The sequence below is a fragment of the Typopeltis vanoorti genome, chromosome 19 (assembly GCF_054136105.1).
Source record: "Typopeltis vanoorti isolate ZY-2024b chromosome 19, IOZ_Tvanoo_1.0, whole genome shotgun sequence".
Lineage (NCBI taxonomy): Eukaryota > Metazoa > Arthropoda > Arachnida > Uropygi > Thelyphonidae > Typopeltis > Typopeltis vanoorti.
Genome location: NC_143567.1, coordinates 38,004,554 through 38,023,051, shown reverse-complemented (window position 1 = coordinate 38,023,051; position 18,498 = coordinate 38,004,554). Strand labels below are relative to the sequence as shown.

At 35.4% G+C, this 18,498-nt stretch overlaps 1 protein-coding gene across 1 annotated transcript in view; it reads left to right on the top strand.

The window, feature by feature from the left end:
• The window catches only part of Tab2 (TAK1-associated binding protein 2), a 171,439-nt gene extending 162,837 nt beyond the window's left edge, over positions 1 to 8,602 (top strand). Inside the window, exon 8 of the mRNA XM_090409209.1 lies at positions 7,760 to 8,602. Coding sequence (XP_090265335.1) covers positions 7,760 to 7,770 — 11 coding nt within the window. The 3' untranslated portion in view covers positions 7,771 to 8,602. The remainder of the gene's footprint in view (positions 1 to 7,759) is intronic.
• The last annotated feature ends 9,896 nt before the right edge of the window (positions 8,603 to 18,498 follow it).

The window sequence follows — 18,498 nt, the reverse complement described above, 5'->3', positions numbered from 1 at the left end:
CTAGATCATATTGAAGTTCTCTATTACTGATGTAAGAAGTGTAAGAAGACAGTAGTCATAATTTAATTTGTTTATTTTGTGGTAGCTATGATTGGTAGGCAGTGTTTGGTTAATTTTTTTAGATTATTTATTGTTTTAAATTCTCTGTTTCTTGGTTCAGCATTCTGAGACAAAATAGGTCAGTGCAAAAGACAAATAACATGAGTGGTGTAGATTTTTCAAGAATGATACTTCCTTGAGTGTGATATGTTTTCAATGGGAAGATAGGTTGTGTGAATAGACAAGTGAGTGGGATTTCCATTTCAGTATTGCAAGGTGTAAGGTTTTAATATTCAGGAAGCATAGATGGGATGCAGCGTATACAGTTGGTGGGAATATCATGGAGGAGGTAGAGGAAATAAGAGATCTGGTTGTGATTTGGATAAAGACCTAACCTAACTTTATTCAGGAGACATGTTACTAAAATTGTGGGGAGAGCACAACAGATTCTAGCAATGATGCAAAGGAGATTATGGTTTGATTGTATAAGGCCTTGATTAGGCCACATATGGACTACCATGCACAAATTTGATTGCCTGCTTTTCCAGAGGATGAAATGATTTTGGACAGGGTCCAGAGGTGATTGACTAAGGTAGTTTTTGGTCTCAGAAATGTTGAGTATGAGAAAATGCAGTTTGCAAGGTCTAACTGATGGTAGGAGGAAAGGGATATGATGGAGACATAAGTTGATAAGGAGTTATTGCCACATTAATGTAAAAGGTTTCATAGAATGTGGGTAGATGGGAGGAGGGAGAATAAGAAGTTGCCTCCTAAAAGCTGTCTGTATAAGGGGATGGTTTTAGCATGATGAGATAGAAAGTGGATTTTTTTTTTTTTTTTTTTGCATGGAGGGTGATTGGAATGCATTGCCTGGAAGGTCAGATGATGATAATAAAAATTATAGTATTTCTTAACTAAATAGTGAGTGGTGAGTTGCAGGATAATTAACAATGGTAAGAGAGAACTTCAGTTGAGCAAATGGAGCTGTACAAATACTATTTGTGCAACTGTACTATGCCTCATACCAGACAAATGATTTGTCTGGTGATGTCCAACACAAACTTCAGTCTTCAATTGAAACTTTTGGTACTGCTATAGGCAGTATTAAAAAAAAAAAAGGACAATGTGAAAAGAGACTGACCATTTTGGCCATAGTAAATCCAAAAGGACTCTCCTGCTACATGGCAAGCAGAAGGAATAATTATTATGAAAAAGTGACTCTGGTGGATGGTGATGTTGGTAAAGTGGTCATTGTAGAGAAGGGTTAATTCAGGATTATTTTATTAGTAGAATTATTTCATTTGCATTTTGAGAGGTATTGGCATACAAAGTCCTTTGAGGGGAAGGAATATTAGAGGGCTAGAAGAGAACAAACCTGAAAAAAATATAAAGTGTTGAAAGATTGATGGTAATATATATATATATCACTACATGCTTTTTAGAGAATGTATAAATGAATTGACTGCTTTTTATTCTCTGTTTATAATTTTAAAGGGGAAGTCTTACTTTCATTTACTTATATTTTATGATAATAAACCAACAGATGTAATGGATAAGATATATTTTTAATATAAAATGTTATACAGTGATTTTTGGGTTTTAATTTGTGGGCATTAATATTTGATCAGTTATTGAATAGCTATTCTGATGCACAAAATAAGGGAGATTAGGATAGATTAGTGAAATGAATAAGAGATAGTTGCCGAAAGATACCATCAGATTATGTATGGGGAGGGGGTAATAAACTGCCAGAAGAGAGATAATTAATGGTTTATCCTCCAAGCTCTTCTTGAGCCACTACTGTTTATCTTATTTGTTAATGATATTTTATTTGGTGTGATAGGGGATATTAGTTATTGACTAATCATGTGATACAAAGTTAGGTGAGGTAATGTTGAAGCCAAATCACTTCAGGAAGATGTAATTTTTTATTAATATATATTATTTTCACAAACAAAAGGTTACAAAATGCACATGAGTACCAATTTTGCACAATATGTAAAAAGCATATTAGTGCCATGTGTGGACAAGTAGTTAAGAAGAAAGAAGGAATCTATTGATTTGTTTCATGAACAGAAGTTAAAGTTTGAGAAAAACTTTGCAAAGCAAGTTGATGGAATAAAGGAGAAGGATGATAAGTTTAGAGTTGCACTGGGAAATTAACTAGCAGTTGCACATGTCTTTACAGGCTTAGTGGAAAATAAGTGTTTTTTAATATAAGTTACTAACACAAGGCTGCACAACTTAAGCACATTTGTGATGTATATAGACAACAGTGAAGAAACCAATTGACATAATTGAACCTTTTGAAATGGGTGGCAATGTGAACATATAAGTGAAATTGCCAATTGGAATTTTGAAGTGCAAATATAATGCATTTGTAGTAATGAAACTTTGTAGAGGATTCAGAGATGAGAAACTAAGATATTGTCAGAAGTGGAATTAACGTTCCGCTTCTGACAATGAGAAGTTAAGGAAATGTAGATTGTATAACTTGGCAAATAGGAGAGGTGATGATAGATGTTTCATTTAGTGGAACGTTAGTGATCATTGAAGTTAAGACCTCCATTGAGACAGTAGTACCACATACCATGAAATCTCTACTGTTATTAATAATTATTATTGCAGTCCATTAATGCTGAATACTGAACATTAATAATTATTATTCATGTTTGAATTACTTAAGGCTGTCCAACCTTAGGTAATCCGAGGGCCGCATTAAAAAAAGAAAAAAATTTATCCGAGCCACATCACAATGCGTATATAGTAATTTGGTGAGCAGCAGCGACACAACTGGGCGCTCACGTTCCTGTGAGCACCCGGAATATGCATGTTAAACAAAACAGTGCAAGAACGCTTCTTTGACTCATCTAATGTTTGAAAAACAAATGATGTAAAACCATCAAATAAAATTACCAACATCAAGATTATTGATTAGTAATAGAATTAAAATATCTAATATGCATTCGATTCAAATTGTTATTTTATTTTTTCGCTTGTGAAAATCAAAACCCACAGGTGGGCGGTGCAAAATTGCACAGCGGGCCTCATCCAGCCCGCAGACAGCGCTTTGGACAGCCCTGCTCTAAGTGACAGCCATAATACTCATTGCTTTAGCTGTTTCATTATTAATTTTAAATGATCCTAACTGCACTTCTATTTCTCTCTCTCTATTATTTTGGATTGGGATTGGAGACCTGTGATAATTACTAAAGTTATTGAGTGTATCTTATAAATTCAATATAAAGGTTTTGCATAACATGGCAGAAATTCAATCTTCTTCTTTCACTCTGCCTTATCCCATGTTAAACAGGGTCGGCGCACGAATCTTTAACCTTCCTCTTCCAAGTTCTCCGGTCCAGGGCATCCTTTGGACTCCATCTTTTCTCCCTAAGATCCTCTGTCATCTTATCCCTCCACCTGAGCTTGGGCCTGCCTCTTTTCCTCCTTCCCTCCAACTCCATATACTCCACTTGTTTACCAACATACTCCTCACCCTTCCTCTCAACATGTCCAAACCACCTCAGCCTATTTTCTTGTATCTTCTTGCCAATTGGTCCCACCTTAACCGTCCCTCTGATTGTAGTCATTCCTTATCCTGTCCTCCTTTGTCACACCACTCATCCATCTCAACATCCACATCTCTACTACCTCCATCTTCCTCTCCTGTACCTTGGTTATAGGCCACGTCTCCGCACCATGGAGCATCGCCGGCCTCACCACCATCTTATAGAACTTTCCTTTCCTCTTACAACTCACTCTCTTGTTGCACAGGACCCTGCTCATCTTCCTCCAATTCATCCAACCGCATGTTATTCGGTGCTGTATTTCCTCATCCAGGTCACCATTCCTCTCGACAACCGACCCAAGGTACTTGAATTTCTTCCCTGAAATTAGCCTTTCACCCTGGAGTCGTATGACGATATCCTCGTCACTCCCCATTGACATATATTCAGTCTTCACCCGGTTAATTCTCATGCCGCTCTCCTCCAATGCCTTTCTCCACTCTTCCAGGGTATTTTCAAGCTTCTCTCGGGATGATTCGCATAGAACTATGTCATCGGTAAACATCATGCTCCATGGTGCCTCCTTTTTGACATCCTCCACTAGTACATCCATGACCAGGTCAAAGAGGTAGGGGCTCAGAGCTGACCCTTGGTGTAGCCCTACGACAGTAGGGAACCCTTCTGTCATGCCGACACTAGACCTGACCTGAGTTTCTGTTCCCTCATACATCTCCTTCACCAACCTCACGTACTTCTCCGACACCCCCTTCTTCCTCATACACCTCCATATCTCCTGCCTGGCCACTCTGTTGTATGCCTTTTCCAGATCTATAAACACCATGTGCAGATCCACTTGCATCTCTCTATATTTCTCCATCAATCGCCTTAGTGCAAATATTGCATCCGTTGTCCCTCTTCCTGGCATAAATTCAAACTGCTCCTCACCAATTTTCGTTTCCTGCCGTAACCTTGCTTCAATTACTCTTTCCCATATTTTTAATGTGTGTGACATCAGCTTGATTCCTCTATAGTTGCCACAGTCCTTGAACATCTCCTCTTCCTTTGTAGATTGGGACAAGAATACTTTTCCTCCATTCCTCTGGTATCTTTTCCTGTTGGGCTATTTTACACATCAGATCCCATAACATATCAATGCCATCACTGCCCAAACTTTTTCATACTTCCCCAGGTATCTGGTCTTGGCAGAAATTGAATAGAGGAGATAAAACAGGGTAGCATACTTCCATTCTTGGAAATTTAACAAAAAGAATAATTATCAAGTGAATGTGAAATAGCTTTTTTTCTTTTTCATGTAGATTGGTGTGAGTTTGCAAAATACATCACTAAAGTTTGCAAGAAGTGGTAAAATAGTTCAGTTGAAGAACACATTGACAAATAAAGATAGGGAGATTATTATCTGTCTTTATCCTATGACGATTCGGCCACATGTTGACTGCTGCACAGGTTTGGTCACCTGCGTTTCTTGGGGATCAGGAGGTGGTGGGGGGGAGGATTCAGAGATGAGTGACCAAGCTTGGGGACAGATCTGTGGAATGTTCCTTATGAGGATAGAGGTGTGGGGGTTGCAGAGTTTAGCTGACAGGAGGAGAGGGGATATGATAGAATCTTATAAGTTACTAAAGGGATTCTATAAGATTGATACAAAAGAAATTTTTCGATATGTGGAGAGTGTGTGTGTGGGGGGGAGTCACTTGGAAGTTGTCTGAGAGTGTCGTTAATAAGGGTGTATGAACTAGGTTCTTTACTTGGAGAGTGGCGAATGAGTAGAATGGATTTCCAGAGGTGGTTGTGAGCGCTCCACCAGTAAATAAGTTTAAGGAGATGTATGATAGGTATTGTGTTAATGGATAGGGTGGGTCTCCTACGATGAGTCTTGACTCTATGGCGAATGAGTGGAATGGATTGCCAGAGGTGGTTGTGAGCATTCCATATGGAGTGTCCATATAAATAATAATAAAGATAAGAGCATTGATACTGAATGAATTTAAAAAGCAAAATATAACAAACATAGCAATAATCCGAGTGGACTGCCCATGATCTCACAGCTTCATAAAAGTCGTGATAATACTAATAAGAATAATAACCTTATCAGTTTTGTTCCAGGACTTTATTCTTCTGTTTTAAAGCAGAAAACATTGTTTAATATTTCATCTACCAAAAATAAAGTTAGAAGATGAACGTCATATTTATGCTATGGTAAGACCCAGTTCTTTGTTGTTTACTTGCATGATAAATGAAAATATTGGCAGTGTTTTTTTTTTTTTCACAAAATATGCATGTGATATCTGTTCATTCGGCAAAATATTTCTATGTTTGCTTTTTTAAGGAGAATGTTTAAAACAGCAACTAACAATGAATAAATAGCAAGCTTGTATTTGTTGAGCCCACCTACTTGTGCCAAATCTCAACCAACTTATAAATTACAATGTTTGAATTACAGAAGGAAACATGCAAAGCAAGGATTTACCCAAAGTGAAACACAGCAGTTTGTTGAAAGAGGTAATTGATGACATCATTTTGGAGATAAGGGAAGGATATATATAGAATATAAAAGGGGGAAAGGGAATGAGTTTGTAGAAAGGAGGATATTCAGAGTACATTAAGGAAGGGATTGCATTGGAGCAGGAAGGAGGGGGGGGGGAGAACTGATCTAGGTTTCCTTTAACAAGGAAAGTGGTACATGGGAATGTTCTACAAATGTAAGCTTGCTATCTGTAGTCTGAAACTAAGCAGCATACACCATAGCACTTCCTATCCTTATTTCCTAATTTATGCTCACGTGTAGACCTACACATTTTACCATGTAGGTATTCAGAACTGAAATCCTACGGAATAGGTTGGTTACTCCTTATTCCTGGAGGTGTCCTATGTCTGTAGAAGCATGTGTTCACAGGGCCTGTTTGCCTGTTCTGGGGGACGAAAAACCCGAGTTTCCAGGTGAAAAAACCCCTACCTCCGTATAAGACCGGCTTACTCACCTTTATTCAAAAGATACCAGATAAAGGTTCCTCACATCACTGATGGAAATTGAATCTAGGTCTTTCCAACCAAATGGCCTTTGTCTATACTGACTGAGCTATAGATGTTACATAGTACTTATTCAACAATAATATTTTTGTAAAATTGTTTCATAAGAAACATTTTTGGTTAATTTTATGGCTATTTAGTGTATTTTTGTTTATGATGTTATTGCCATTTTACTCAGTTTAGGGCATTACTGAAGTTTTACATAGATAAATATATGAAGAATATAAGAGGGAAAATTCAGACATAGTTTTGTAGGATGTTGCCGGCTGTCTTCTCGAATATACAAATATATAGAATATATGAATCTTTTAGGATGTTGCTGGTAGTATGTCTTGAATTTTCCCTCTTATATTCTTCATATATTTATCTATGTAAAACTTCAGCAATGCCCTAAACTGAACAAAAAGCCAATGACATTATAAAAAAGGGTACTCCTTAAAAAAAAAAAAAGAAGAAGAAAAAAAAAAGCTAAATAGGCATAAAATTAATATTTACTTAGAGGAGTAGCATGGGAATTTTCCCAGAAATAAAACCTAAAATATTTTGGTTTTTTGAAAATCTTTAACATCTATTGAATAAATGACTGCTAATTTTCCCCTTTTTTTCTAGATAAAAATCACACCTTAAATCCATCCACTTGTTTAATTTAATTACACACATATGCACTCTTTTGGCACTTTCTTAATTTGAGTTCATAATTTCAAGATGGATTTGCAGCTGTAATAATCAGAGCTTGGTAGAAGACATTCAAGTAAACATTTCTCTTGAAGTTTTTTTAAGGGTAGCACTTTTTTCTTCTTCCCTTAGCTTTGCATATTAGTTATTTTTTTGTTTTGATATCATAGCCAAGTAATTGTGTAGCATGCATTTTTGGATTGAAAATATAACACTTTCAATCTTTGGGTGGATTTGGGACATTTAGAAAAGAAAATATAAATCTTTCATACATTGGTCATAGAAGCTAGTAAAAAGTTAATAGAATCAAAATGTTTCTAATTTACTAATATCTATGTTTGCTAATGCTTTTTTTTCCCTTTGCATGTTTTTTTTTAAAATACATGTAAATTAATTCAAAGTAATAACTAAAATGGAAGTTATAATGATTTTTTTTCGTTTGTTTCTGTAATCATAAAAAAGAATGTTTTTTTTTTCCTTTTTTCTTCCAGATGTATCTTGAAGAAGCATAAAAGTTTTTAAGAGTGAAAAAAGAATTTTCAAATGAATTTATAAATAGTTTGTGGACGTTTGAAACTGGTGCATGTGTATTTCTTCAGAAATGCGTGTACTGTTGCTCTGAAAAAATAAGAATAATATTGTTGCTTAGTAACATTGTTTTTACTCTATCAATGCTTAATGTTATTTCTATATTCAGCATTTAGAATTCTGCAAACCTCTTATATAAGTATTTATTAATTTGAATACTTTCAGAAAGATGATAGCCCCATGGTGTTATTTAGCTAGTTCTTGGGTTCTTTAAAGATATTTTTTAAAAAATAAATATATAGCCTATAACCTAAAATGTTGGGACAGTACATCCTTTGTATAATACTGGAAACAGTTAAATGCGTGACTCAGTAATAACTGGATAAATCTATCCTAATTATGGTTTTTTATGTAAAATTTATCCAAGGAGCTATTTTTATTTGAAAATTTATTCATAATAAATTGTAATAGGAATGACTGGATACAACATTTATTCCATGCAGTTTTCAGTGAGAGTACTTGAAAGAGTTAATTTTCTTTTAATAACTTGCTAAAAAAATGTGATTTTTTTTGTTAATAGTGTATTGTATATAGTATTGTTTATTCTTGATAAAGAGGAAAATTATATTATTTGAATAATGAATTGTAAATATTATTGTTGCAGAACTCCTTGAAATCAAAAAACTCATTCTCAAAAGTCCACTTTATTTAAAAATATTATGGAACTACAAATTTTATGTTTATAGAAATGCTCTAGAATTGAAAAATGAATAATAAAATTTATATATATTTAACAGGATATGTATGGAAACTAATAATAAAATAAGCTTGGTTGTAAATTTCAATATATTTTAAAATAAATTTAACTACTTACATGAAATCCAGTATAATTAAGTGCATTATTATTTTCTACAAAAATATATTCAAGAGAGTCTGGGGGATTCTGTAATAGCTGTATAGGATGCTATTATAGTCCAGCTTGATTAAGATTCCATTACTAGTTTTTGTTGTCTCAGTTAATATCTACTCTTATAGACTTGTCTTATGGTAGAATGTAAGTTCTTTTTAGCTTAAAAAAACAAAATTAATGGCAAATTCAGAATAGTAAATTAATAGAGAATATTGCAGAATGATTGAAAATGTCACGAATAATCCACATTTAAATAATTCATTGTCATTTTTTCTTTTCTTTTTTTTTTTTTTGTTGTTGTTCTGTTATGATAATTAAATTGTAATCATGTTGAAAATTCATATTTTAGAAATTTTTCCCGTACTTCATATTTCACAAACTTGTTATATAAAACACAAGACACCAACTGCTATTATTTGCAGTTTTAATTAATGCAGTCTTTAATGATTACTTTTGCAATCATGGGAGATCTTGCCTAACTGTCTGTTGAGTCTTGCTTTAGAATAATTAGAACTTCTAAAATTTTCGAACTGAGTGAAAAACTTGCTGCTACCCACTCTGGCAAAGAATTCCATGTATCTACCACTTCTAAGTTCAGAAAACAGCCACTGCTCTTTTTCCATGATCTGCATATTGTCTGCTTATCCATCTATTGTGTACTCTTGCTCAAAATACATTTTCACATGATGATATATATTTCTTGATTAAATCTCCTCTTTTATATGATATACTTAATATGATTGAGACTTTTAAACTCTTGAGAGGTGGTTACAGGGTTGACACTGGGGAGTTCTTTCGCTTGGTTGAACAGTGGGAAGGAGTCATGACAAGGGGGGGCCATCCCTGGAAGTTACGAAAGGAAACTGTGAGAAAGAGAGTGAGGAGTGGTTTCTTTGCATTGAACCATGGAATGCCTGATGGAGTGGTGAGAGCGAGAACGGTCAATGCATTTAAGGAGTGGTATGATAGACTTTGTGTTTCCTAGGAGGGACCTCCCTCGTTGAGTCTTTTGACTCCATGGAGGCCTGAATAATAATAATAATACTAAAGGTGAAACCCATATCCCCTCTTTTGCTGGATAATAAAAGTGGTGCGTTTTCAGATAGCATTCCTCTGCTCTTTATCTCACTCTGAATGAAATTTGAGTGCAGCAGTCTTAAGTGCAGGTAAAAGCATTATACAGAATTACACTTTCTTATCACTATGGTTAATCATTCTTTTATTTATAACCATAATCCTCTGTCTTCTGTGAATGAAATGTTCTCTATTTTATGAGTCTTCAAGGAAGCCAAAAAGCCTTTCACTTCCTCTTAGGCTTAAGAAGAATATAGTGCATCATCTCATAATTTGGTGCATTAAAGCTACATCCTTTTTGCCTGCAATGCTAAAATATTCACAATATCCTGAAATTGCATTACAGTAGTTTCCCCTCCCCCTTATTGGTGGGAGATAGGTTCCTAGATCCCCTACAGATCTAGAGATAATACCAAACTGTGTGTGTGTGTGTGTGTGTGTGTATATACATACATACACACGCACACATGCAGGCAGCCCTTGGTTTATGTCTCACTTCCGTTCCTGAAAAAACGGGCATAAAACGAACCCAATTTTAATGGGAGTTACAAAGTTATGTTCCGTGCAGTCAAAAAATATGCACATGAAGTATGTGTAACATTATTATATTTAAAACGTTGATAATACACATATATATATTTGTTAAAATAAAATTAATAATAACGAAAATAAAGCAAAATTATATAGAAAAAATATGAAACTTCGAAAAGATATTGCATATTTATATGTTGAAGTTCCTGGTTTTGGATCACCTGCATTTTTTTTTGAAAAAGTATCCAGTGTTAACTGCCTAGATTTTCTTTTTCTTTCTTTAAGGAGTTCAGCGTAAGGTCGAATAGATGCGATTACACTCCTTTTTACGTTCGCACTCTGTCCCCAATCGTGGTCCATTTCGCGAGTTCATCAGTCAATGTCTCTATGCTTGCAAGGATATGCTGTAAATCGGCCGTTTTTATATCTCTTAGAGCCTCTTCGTTTTTCTTTCTCCTCCTTTAGATGTTTGACTTAATTGTTCGGCTAATTATTTTAAGTCTTCATTGTAAAGCTGTTTATCATGGCTCTCTAAGACTTCTTTCACATCTTCATTTGTAATATTGTCCAATCCCACCTCTTGCGCAAGCTTGGTAACATCTTCAATAACATTCTCCTCTTGCTCTAATTCCTCGAAGTTGTGCATAAATGCTGGAAAAAGTTTTCACCATGCTCCTTTTAAACAGTTTACTGACACATCATTCCAAGCTGCCTTGATGTTGTTAATGCCCTTCAAAATATCGAATGACCGACAATAGTCTTTAATAGTTTTTCCTGAAGTGTCCAAGACTCTTACCATTTCCATAAATGTTATACGGAGGTAATAGGCTTTGAAGATTGATATAATCCCCTGATCCATCGGTTGTAAAAGCGATGTTGTGTTTGGGGGGCATGTAAACAACCTTGACATCCAATGGTGTTCTTACTTCAGCAAGGTTTTTAGGATGTCCAGGGGCATTATCCAAGAGAAGCAATGCCTTGGCTGGCAAATCATTTTCTTTATAGAGGCGGAACACGGTAGGACAAAAATAATTTGGGTACCAATCTATAAAAACGTCTTGTGTAACCCAAGCTTTCTTGTTCCATTTCCAATAGACTGGCAGCATGGTTTTTAGACCCTTGAAGGCACGTGGTGTCTGTGAATGGTATACACCAACATTGGTTTAAGTTTCAAAGTTCCAGAGACATTTGCACCCAACAAAAGTGTGTCTGTCTTTTGCAGCTTTAAAACCTGGAGCGGAACGTTCACAAGAAATGAAGGTGCATGATAGCAATTTTTTCCAGTAGAGTTCAGTCTCATCAACCTTGACATCCAATGTCAAGTTTGATGGAGGTGATTCGAAGTTATCCTCCTGGATAACTTTGAACAAGGAAGTTATCCTTGTTCTACACAGTTTGGAAATACTTTAGGAAAAGCAGCTGCTGCTGCAACATCTGCACTTGCTGCCTCACTGCATAATTGGAGACTATGCATTTACTTCGAGGCTTAAATCTCATGAACCAACCTTTTGCTTCCTAAAAATGTTTCTTTACCTCCTTCTGTCTTTTTAAGATCCTCAAAAATTGTTTTTGCTTTCTCAGTTATAACAGCCTGCATCAGACGAATGTTTTTCTGATTCAAGTCATCCACCCATAATAATAATTTTTCCATTTTTTCATGAAGTTTACCCCTGCTATAACTTACATGTTTTGCATTTAGTACTACAATAGATTGTTGCATAGACTGTTTTATTCTATCTGCATTTTTTATAATAGTAACAGTCGATGGAGATAAGTTCATACTTCTGCAGACATTAGCACATGTCTGCCCATCTTCCATTCTTCAAATCACCTCCATCTTCTTTTCAAGTGTGATTGATTTCCGCACCATCTTAACACCAAATTCTGCTAACTTTTCTGTACTGCTTTTATCAAACATGTATGTAATTACATAAACTTATCAGTTTACTACAGACTAGGCTACAGACCCAAGAGCACAGGGGATGGGGACCAGGAGATGTTTAGACAGTTAAGTTTTGCAAGTGCAAGAAGAATGATTGTTATGGGAGATTTTAACTTCAGTAGTATAAATTGGAGAGAAGAAGATGCATATAGCAATAGGGGAATGGAATTTCTAGAATTCTTGAGGGACAAATGTCTTAGGCAACATGTAACAGAGGGAACAAGAGGTTCAAGAGTTTTGGATTTGGTTATAGCATCAGAAGAGTTGATAATAACTGAGATGACATCTCTCCCACCAGTTGGAGAGAGTGACCATATGGTTTTGACTTGGAAAATGAATAGACATGCAGGAGTATCAAAGAGACGGGAACTTATGCGGAATTATAAAGCAAGTGATTATAATAGTATTAGACGTCAACTTCGGGAAGTTTCATTGAGGGAGGAATTGGAAGGCCAGGATATCATTAGTGCATGGGAAATTGTGAAAGAATATTTGTTAGCAGCAATGGTAAGTTGTATAACATGAGTCAAGAAGAGAACACAATTTGGAGTATGGAATATGGAAGTGTCTAATTATAGGCCAGTCTGTGTGTCATCAGTAGTTGTTAAGATCTTGGAGAAAGTAGTGAGGGACCGTATACAGCATTGGGCAGATGAGGGTAATGTAATCTGTGAGAGTCAACATGGATTTGTGAAAGGACGCTCTTGTTTTAGCAATATGCTAGCCTTTTATAATAAAGTTACAAGAACATTAGATGAGGGAAAGGCATATACTGCAATTTTCTTAGACTTAGCGAAGGCATTTTACAGGGTGCCACATGATAAGCTGATATTTAAGTTGCAGCACATGGGTCTGGATGTCAGATTGGTCAACTGGATTCAGGATTGTCTGTCTGATAGGTATCAGAGAGTTGTGTATGGTGGAGCAGTTTCAAGGAGGCAGAGGGATACAAGTGGGGTCCCACAGGGCTCAGTACTAGGACCTATATTGTTTAACCTTTATATCAATGACATTGCTAGTGGACTGCAAATGGATATTCAGTTGTTTGCAGATGATGCGAAGCTGGGAAAGATTATTAGTAATAGTGCAGATGTGGTAGTCCTGCAAGAGGATTTGAATAAGCTAGATAGATAGACAAATGAATGGGTGTCAGTTTAATGCAGCAAAATGTAAAGTCTTGAGGTTTGGGAAACATCGATGGGATGCTGCATTCTCTATGGGAGGAGTTATACTGGAGGAAGTAGGGGAGACAAGAGATCTGGGGTTGATGATTGATAGAAACCTGAAATTTAGGGGACATATTGCAAAGGTGGTGAAGGTAACACAGAGGATTGCTGCAATTATGAGAAAGACACTGACCTGCAGAGATAAAAGGGTTATCATTCCATTGTATAAGTCTCTGATCAGACCACACTTAGACTATTGTTCTCAGATTTGGTCCCCAGGATTGGAAGGGGATAAATTAACTGTGGAAATGGTACAAAGGCGGATAACAAAGATGTGTCAGGACTGTACAAGCATAGTTATGAGGATCAGCTGAGGGAATGTGGACTGCAGAGTTTGGTGGATAGAAGAAGGAGAGGTGAGATGATCGAGACTTTTAAACTTTGAGAGGTGGTTACAGGGTTGACACTGGGGAGTTCTTTCGCTTGGTTGAACAATGGGAAGGAGTGATTACAAGAGGAGACCATCCCTGAAAATTACGAAAGGAAACTGTGAGCAAGAGGGTGAGGAGTGGTTTCTTTGCATGGAGGGTGGTTGAACCGTGGAATGCATTGCCTGATGGAGTGGTGAGAGCGAGAACGGTCAATGAGTTTAAGGAGTGGTATGATAGACTTTGTGTTTCTTAAGGAGGACCTCCCACAATGAGTCTTTTGACTCCATTTAGGCCTGAATAATAATAATAATTTAAATACATATGTATGTAAAAAAAAAAAAAAAAAATATTAAGTAGAACAATTAGGTAGATTCAACAGCAAAATTAGGTTTGATACATATACGTTGTAGTAGCTCGGTAAACACTCAAACACTAGAGTGCCTGCTAGTGTCGTTTCTCGGTCAGACCACACTACAGTAAGAAAGCATGCTCAGGCATCCGCCGTTATTGTGAATCAGCGTAAATTGAACCATTGTAAACCGAGGGTTGCCTGTATTATGTTTTTTCCTATCGTAAGCTGTCAGGTCAACTTACAAATCTTTCATAGTTTCTACAAACATTTGGCTTTGAAATAATGTTGAATCTATATCCACTTTGCCAATGTAATTATAAATTGTTTATTTCTGGAATTTTCCATTTAATATTTTCAGACTTGGGTTGACTGCGGATAACTGAAACCGTGGATAGCAGACCCGCGGATAACGAGGGACTACGGTATATCAACTTTGTGTCACATTCATCTTCCAACCTTTCACATCATCTACAAGCTGTATATCTCCCAGATTAAGCAAAAATGTCCATATAACCTATCTTAGCAGCTCTACTACTTTGTTTCTAAGTAATACTTGACTCCTTTTCATGTTACTAGCCTGGTTGGCTGAGTGGATAGCATTTCCAGTTTTCAGGTTGTGGATTTGAATCCCACTGTTGTTTGTAGATGGTGTTAGATGATTTTCATCACCAAAGTGTAAACCACCCATCCTTCTTATTAGAAGCCAAAAATGGCTTGAAAAAATATTATTCTGTCAGATTTACCTAATCTGCAATAGTTATTTGGGTGGGGGATTTTGTCAACCAATAACCAACCCACTATGTGTTCGACTGTCTCATTCATTCCTAGCTCATTCAATTAAAACAAGCAAGTTTAATATATAACATGCCACACTGTCAGATAGATTCCGTGTGTTGAGGCTTACATGCTATGAGGGTATCATGTTGGAGGTTTAATGGAATATTACCAGCACTGGGAAAGGATTAAAGCTGATTTTTAATGCTTCCAATATTATTATTATTATCTGAGACCTCCAGGGAGTCAAGGACTCATCGAGGGAGGCTGTAAATTACCCAACCCAGCTAACATACCTAACCTTGAATTCATTCACACTAGATGTACTCACCACCTGTAAGGGCAAATTATTCCACTCACTCACTGCTCTCTGGGAGAAAAACCTAGCTCTTACCCCTTTCTTGACTGCAAATAAATTTAACTTCCATGGATGCCCCTGTGCTCTCTCCCCACCTTCCACATAACAAAAAAGTTTATCAGTTGAAATGCTATAACCCATTCAAAAGTTTATAGACTTCTATCACCCCTCTTTCTCCTGTTAACCAGTCTGTAATCCACATACTTGCAATCTGTCTTCATAATCTAAATCCCATAATACGTATATAATCTTTATAACTCTTCTTTGCACCCTTTCCACAGTTTCTTTATCCCCTTCGAACCCGGGAGACCAAATCTGCACACAGTAATCCAAGAGTGGACCAAATCTGCGCACACTAATCCAAGAGTGGTCTTATCGAAGCATTATAAAGAGGCAAAATTACTACCTTATTCTTACATGTCAAGGTTCGCTTCAACATACCAATTATCCTCTCAGTTGTATTTGCAACTTTTGCTATGTGACCTTTGACCTTTAAATTCTTATCCACCAATACACCAAGATCCCTTGCCCCTTCAGTTTCTTGTAGCATAACCCCGCTAATATAATATGCTGCTGGAACTCTAATCATGCCAGCGTGCATAACTTTACACTTACTAACATTAAACTGACAGCCATTTTCGTTTACCCAGATTTCCAGTCTATTCAAATCATTTTGTAATTGCTGAATATCAGTAGCATCCCTGATTGCCCTGCCTATCTTCGCATCATCAGCAAACAATTGCAAATCTGATGATAGACCCTGCTGGATGTCATTAATGTATAGATTGAACAATAATGGCCCAAGGACTGAACCCTGAGGTACACCAGTGGTTACCTTAAATCTGGCAGATTCACACCCACTGTATACCACTTTTTGATATCAGTCTGTCAACCATCCCCTGATCCAAGTCAATAGATTATGTTTCATCTCAGTCACTGAGATATCTTCAGGGAATACAAATAACTTTTGTAACAACACAATCAAATACAATACTAAATACGACACGTAGGTGACTCTAAAGTCCTTTTTAGGTGGGTGCAGACTGTATGGGCGTTTGTAGGTGGCCTAGGATGCATTGTGGGATCTCTGATAATAAATCATCATCATGCGTATCAAGGATTTAGGCCTAGTGTAGCCTGTTCCAGCTTAGAAGTCATCGTTGAATTGTTTAAGAGGACGTCCTGGTTTTCTTTTTTCCTAAAGGCTTGTTTTGGTTATTTTCTATTTTCATTCTTTGAACATGTCCATCCATTTATGTTTATATTTTTTAATTTTTTCTATTACTGGTTCCTGGTTTAATTCTTTCATAATTTCTTCATTTCTTTTGTGATCAAATAGAGTATACTTTTGCAATTTTTCTCATAAACTTCATTTCTCCTGTTATTAATCTTTGTTTGTCTTTTTGTTTTATTATCCAGATTTCACTTCCATACAATAAGACTGGTAGGGCTAATGTATTGTATACTTTTAGTCTGGTTTGTTTTTGAACTAGGTTTGGTTTAAATATAGAGTTAATTACACCCATTTATTTTTAAATATTTTGCAATTTTTCCTTTTATATCTTTTTCATTTTCATATGTGATCATACATCCTAGGTAGTTGAATGAATTCACCTGTTCTAAGTTCTTATTATCTATTACTATCTTAGTTCTTGCTGGATCGTATCCTTAAAGGCCATAGTTTTTGATTTTTCTGTTGATATTATCATACCATAATCTTTGGCTATCTCATTTAGATCTAAAATAGCTTTCTGTAAATTATCTTCAGAATTTGTAATTATTATTTGGTCGTCGACAAAAAGAGTGTTCACAGTAGAAGAAAGTTTAATACCTTGATGGAAATTTTTATTCCATTTTATTTTATTTCATTGAGGTAAATATTAAAAAGAGTTGCTGAGAGGGGACATCCCTGTCGGACCCCTTGGTTTATCTCCCTCGTATATGATAGCTCATGATTTAATCTTATTTGTATTTGATTATTTTCATATATGCTTATGATAGCTTTTAGGATATTATTTGGTATTTGTCTTTCATTTAATATGTTAAATAAAATGCTTCTTTTAACTTTGTCAAATGCTTTTTCAAAGTAAATAAATGCAGTATGTGTTTCTAAATTGTATTCTCTTCGTTTCTCTATTATTAATTGTAGGCAAAGTCTATGCATATCATCCTTTTCTAAACCCATTCTGTACTTCTAAAATAAAGTTTTCGGAATATTTCATTAGTTTGCTATTTAAAATTCTGCTATATATTTTGTAACAGGAATTTAGTATGTTTATACCTCTGTAGTTTTTAGGGTCATCTCTATTACTTTTTATACAGATAGGAATCACAATTGTTTTTTTCCATTCTATTGGAGGGTTACCAGTTATATAAATTTTATTTAAAAATAATAGGAGTCTTTTCCTGCATATTTATACAGTTCGGAACCTAGCTTATCTTCTCCAGGTGATTTTCCGTTTCTTGTTTCTTTCAGGCTGATTTCTAATTCTTCTTTAGTTTTTTAATTTTCATTAAGTGTTTGCCAGTTACCTTTTTTAAAATATTTATCTGTCCACAATTCTGTGTAGAAATGTAAATATTCTTCTAATTTCAATTCGGTGTTTAATTTTATGTTTTCTTTAGTATTTGCATTTAGGCGTTTCAAAATCTTATATTCATTGGGTCTTATTTTATATAAATCATGTTGTAAATTAGAAACGAATTTCTTCCATAATTCTCTGTCTTTTTCTGAATTCTCTTTTAGCTATGGCTCTTATTCTTTTATATTCTATTTCTTCTTCTAATCTTTTACTTAACTTTATGATAGATTTCTTTTTTCATTTGGATTATTTCTTTGGTTGTATCATCCCATATCTTCAGTTTTTTCCTTTTATTGAATTTTTTGGTCTTTCCTGAGCTTTCATTTGCTGCTGCTGCATTTAGTGTCGTTTTTATATTAAGCCATTCTATTTCTTCATTTTGTTTTATTTTATCTAGATATTGGGGTATATTTGTGTTATTCAATAGTCTAGTTTTATAAGCAAATGTTTTAAATTTTCTTTCTGTTCTTGTTACTTGTAGCCATTTAAGTGGTAATCTTAATTTTATTTTAACGAGGAAGTGGTCACTGCTTATTTAATGAAAACTTTGTCTTTTCATTTAAGATAAAATAATCTAATATT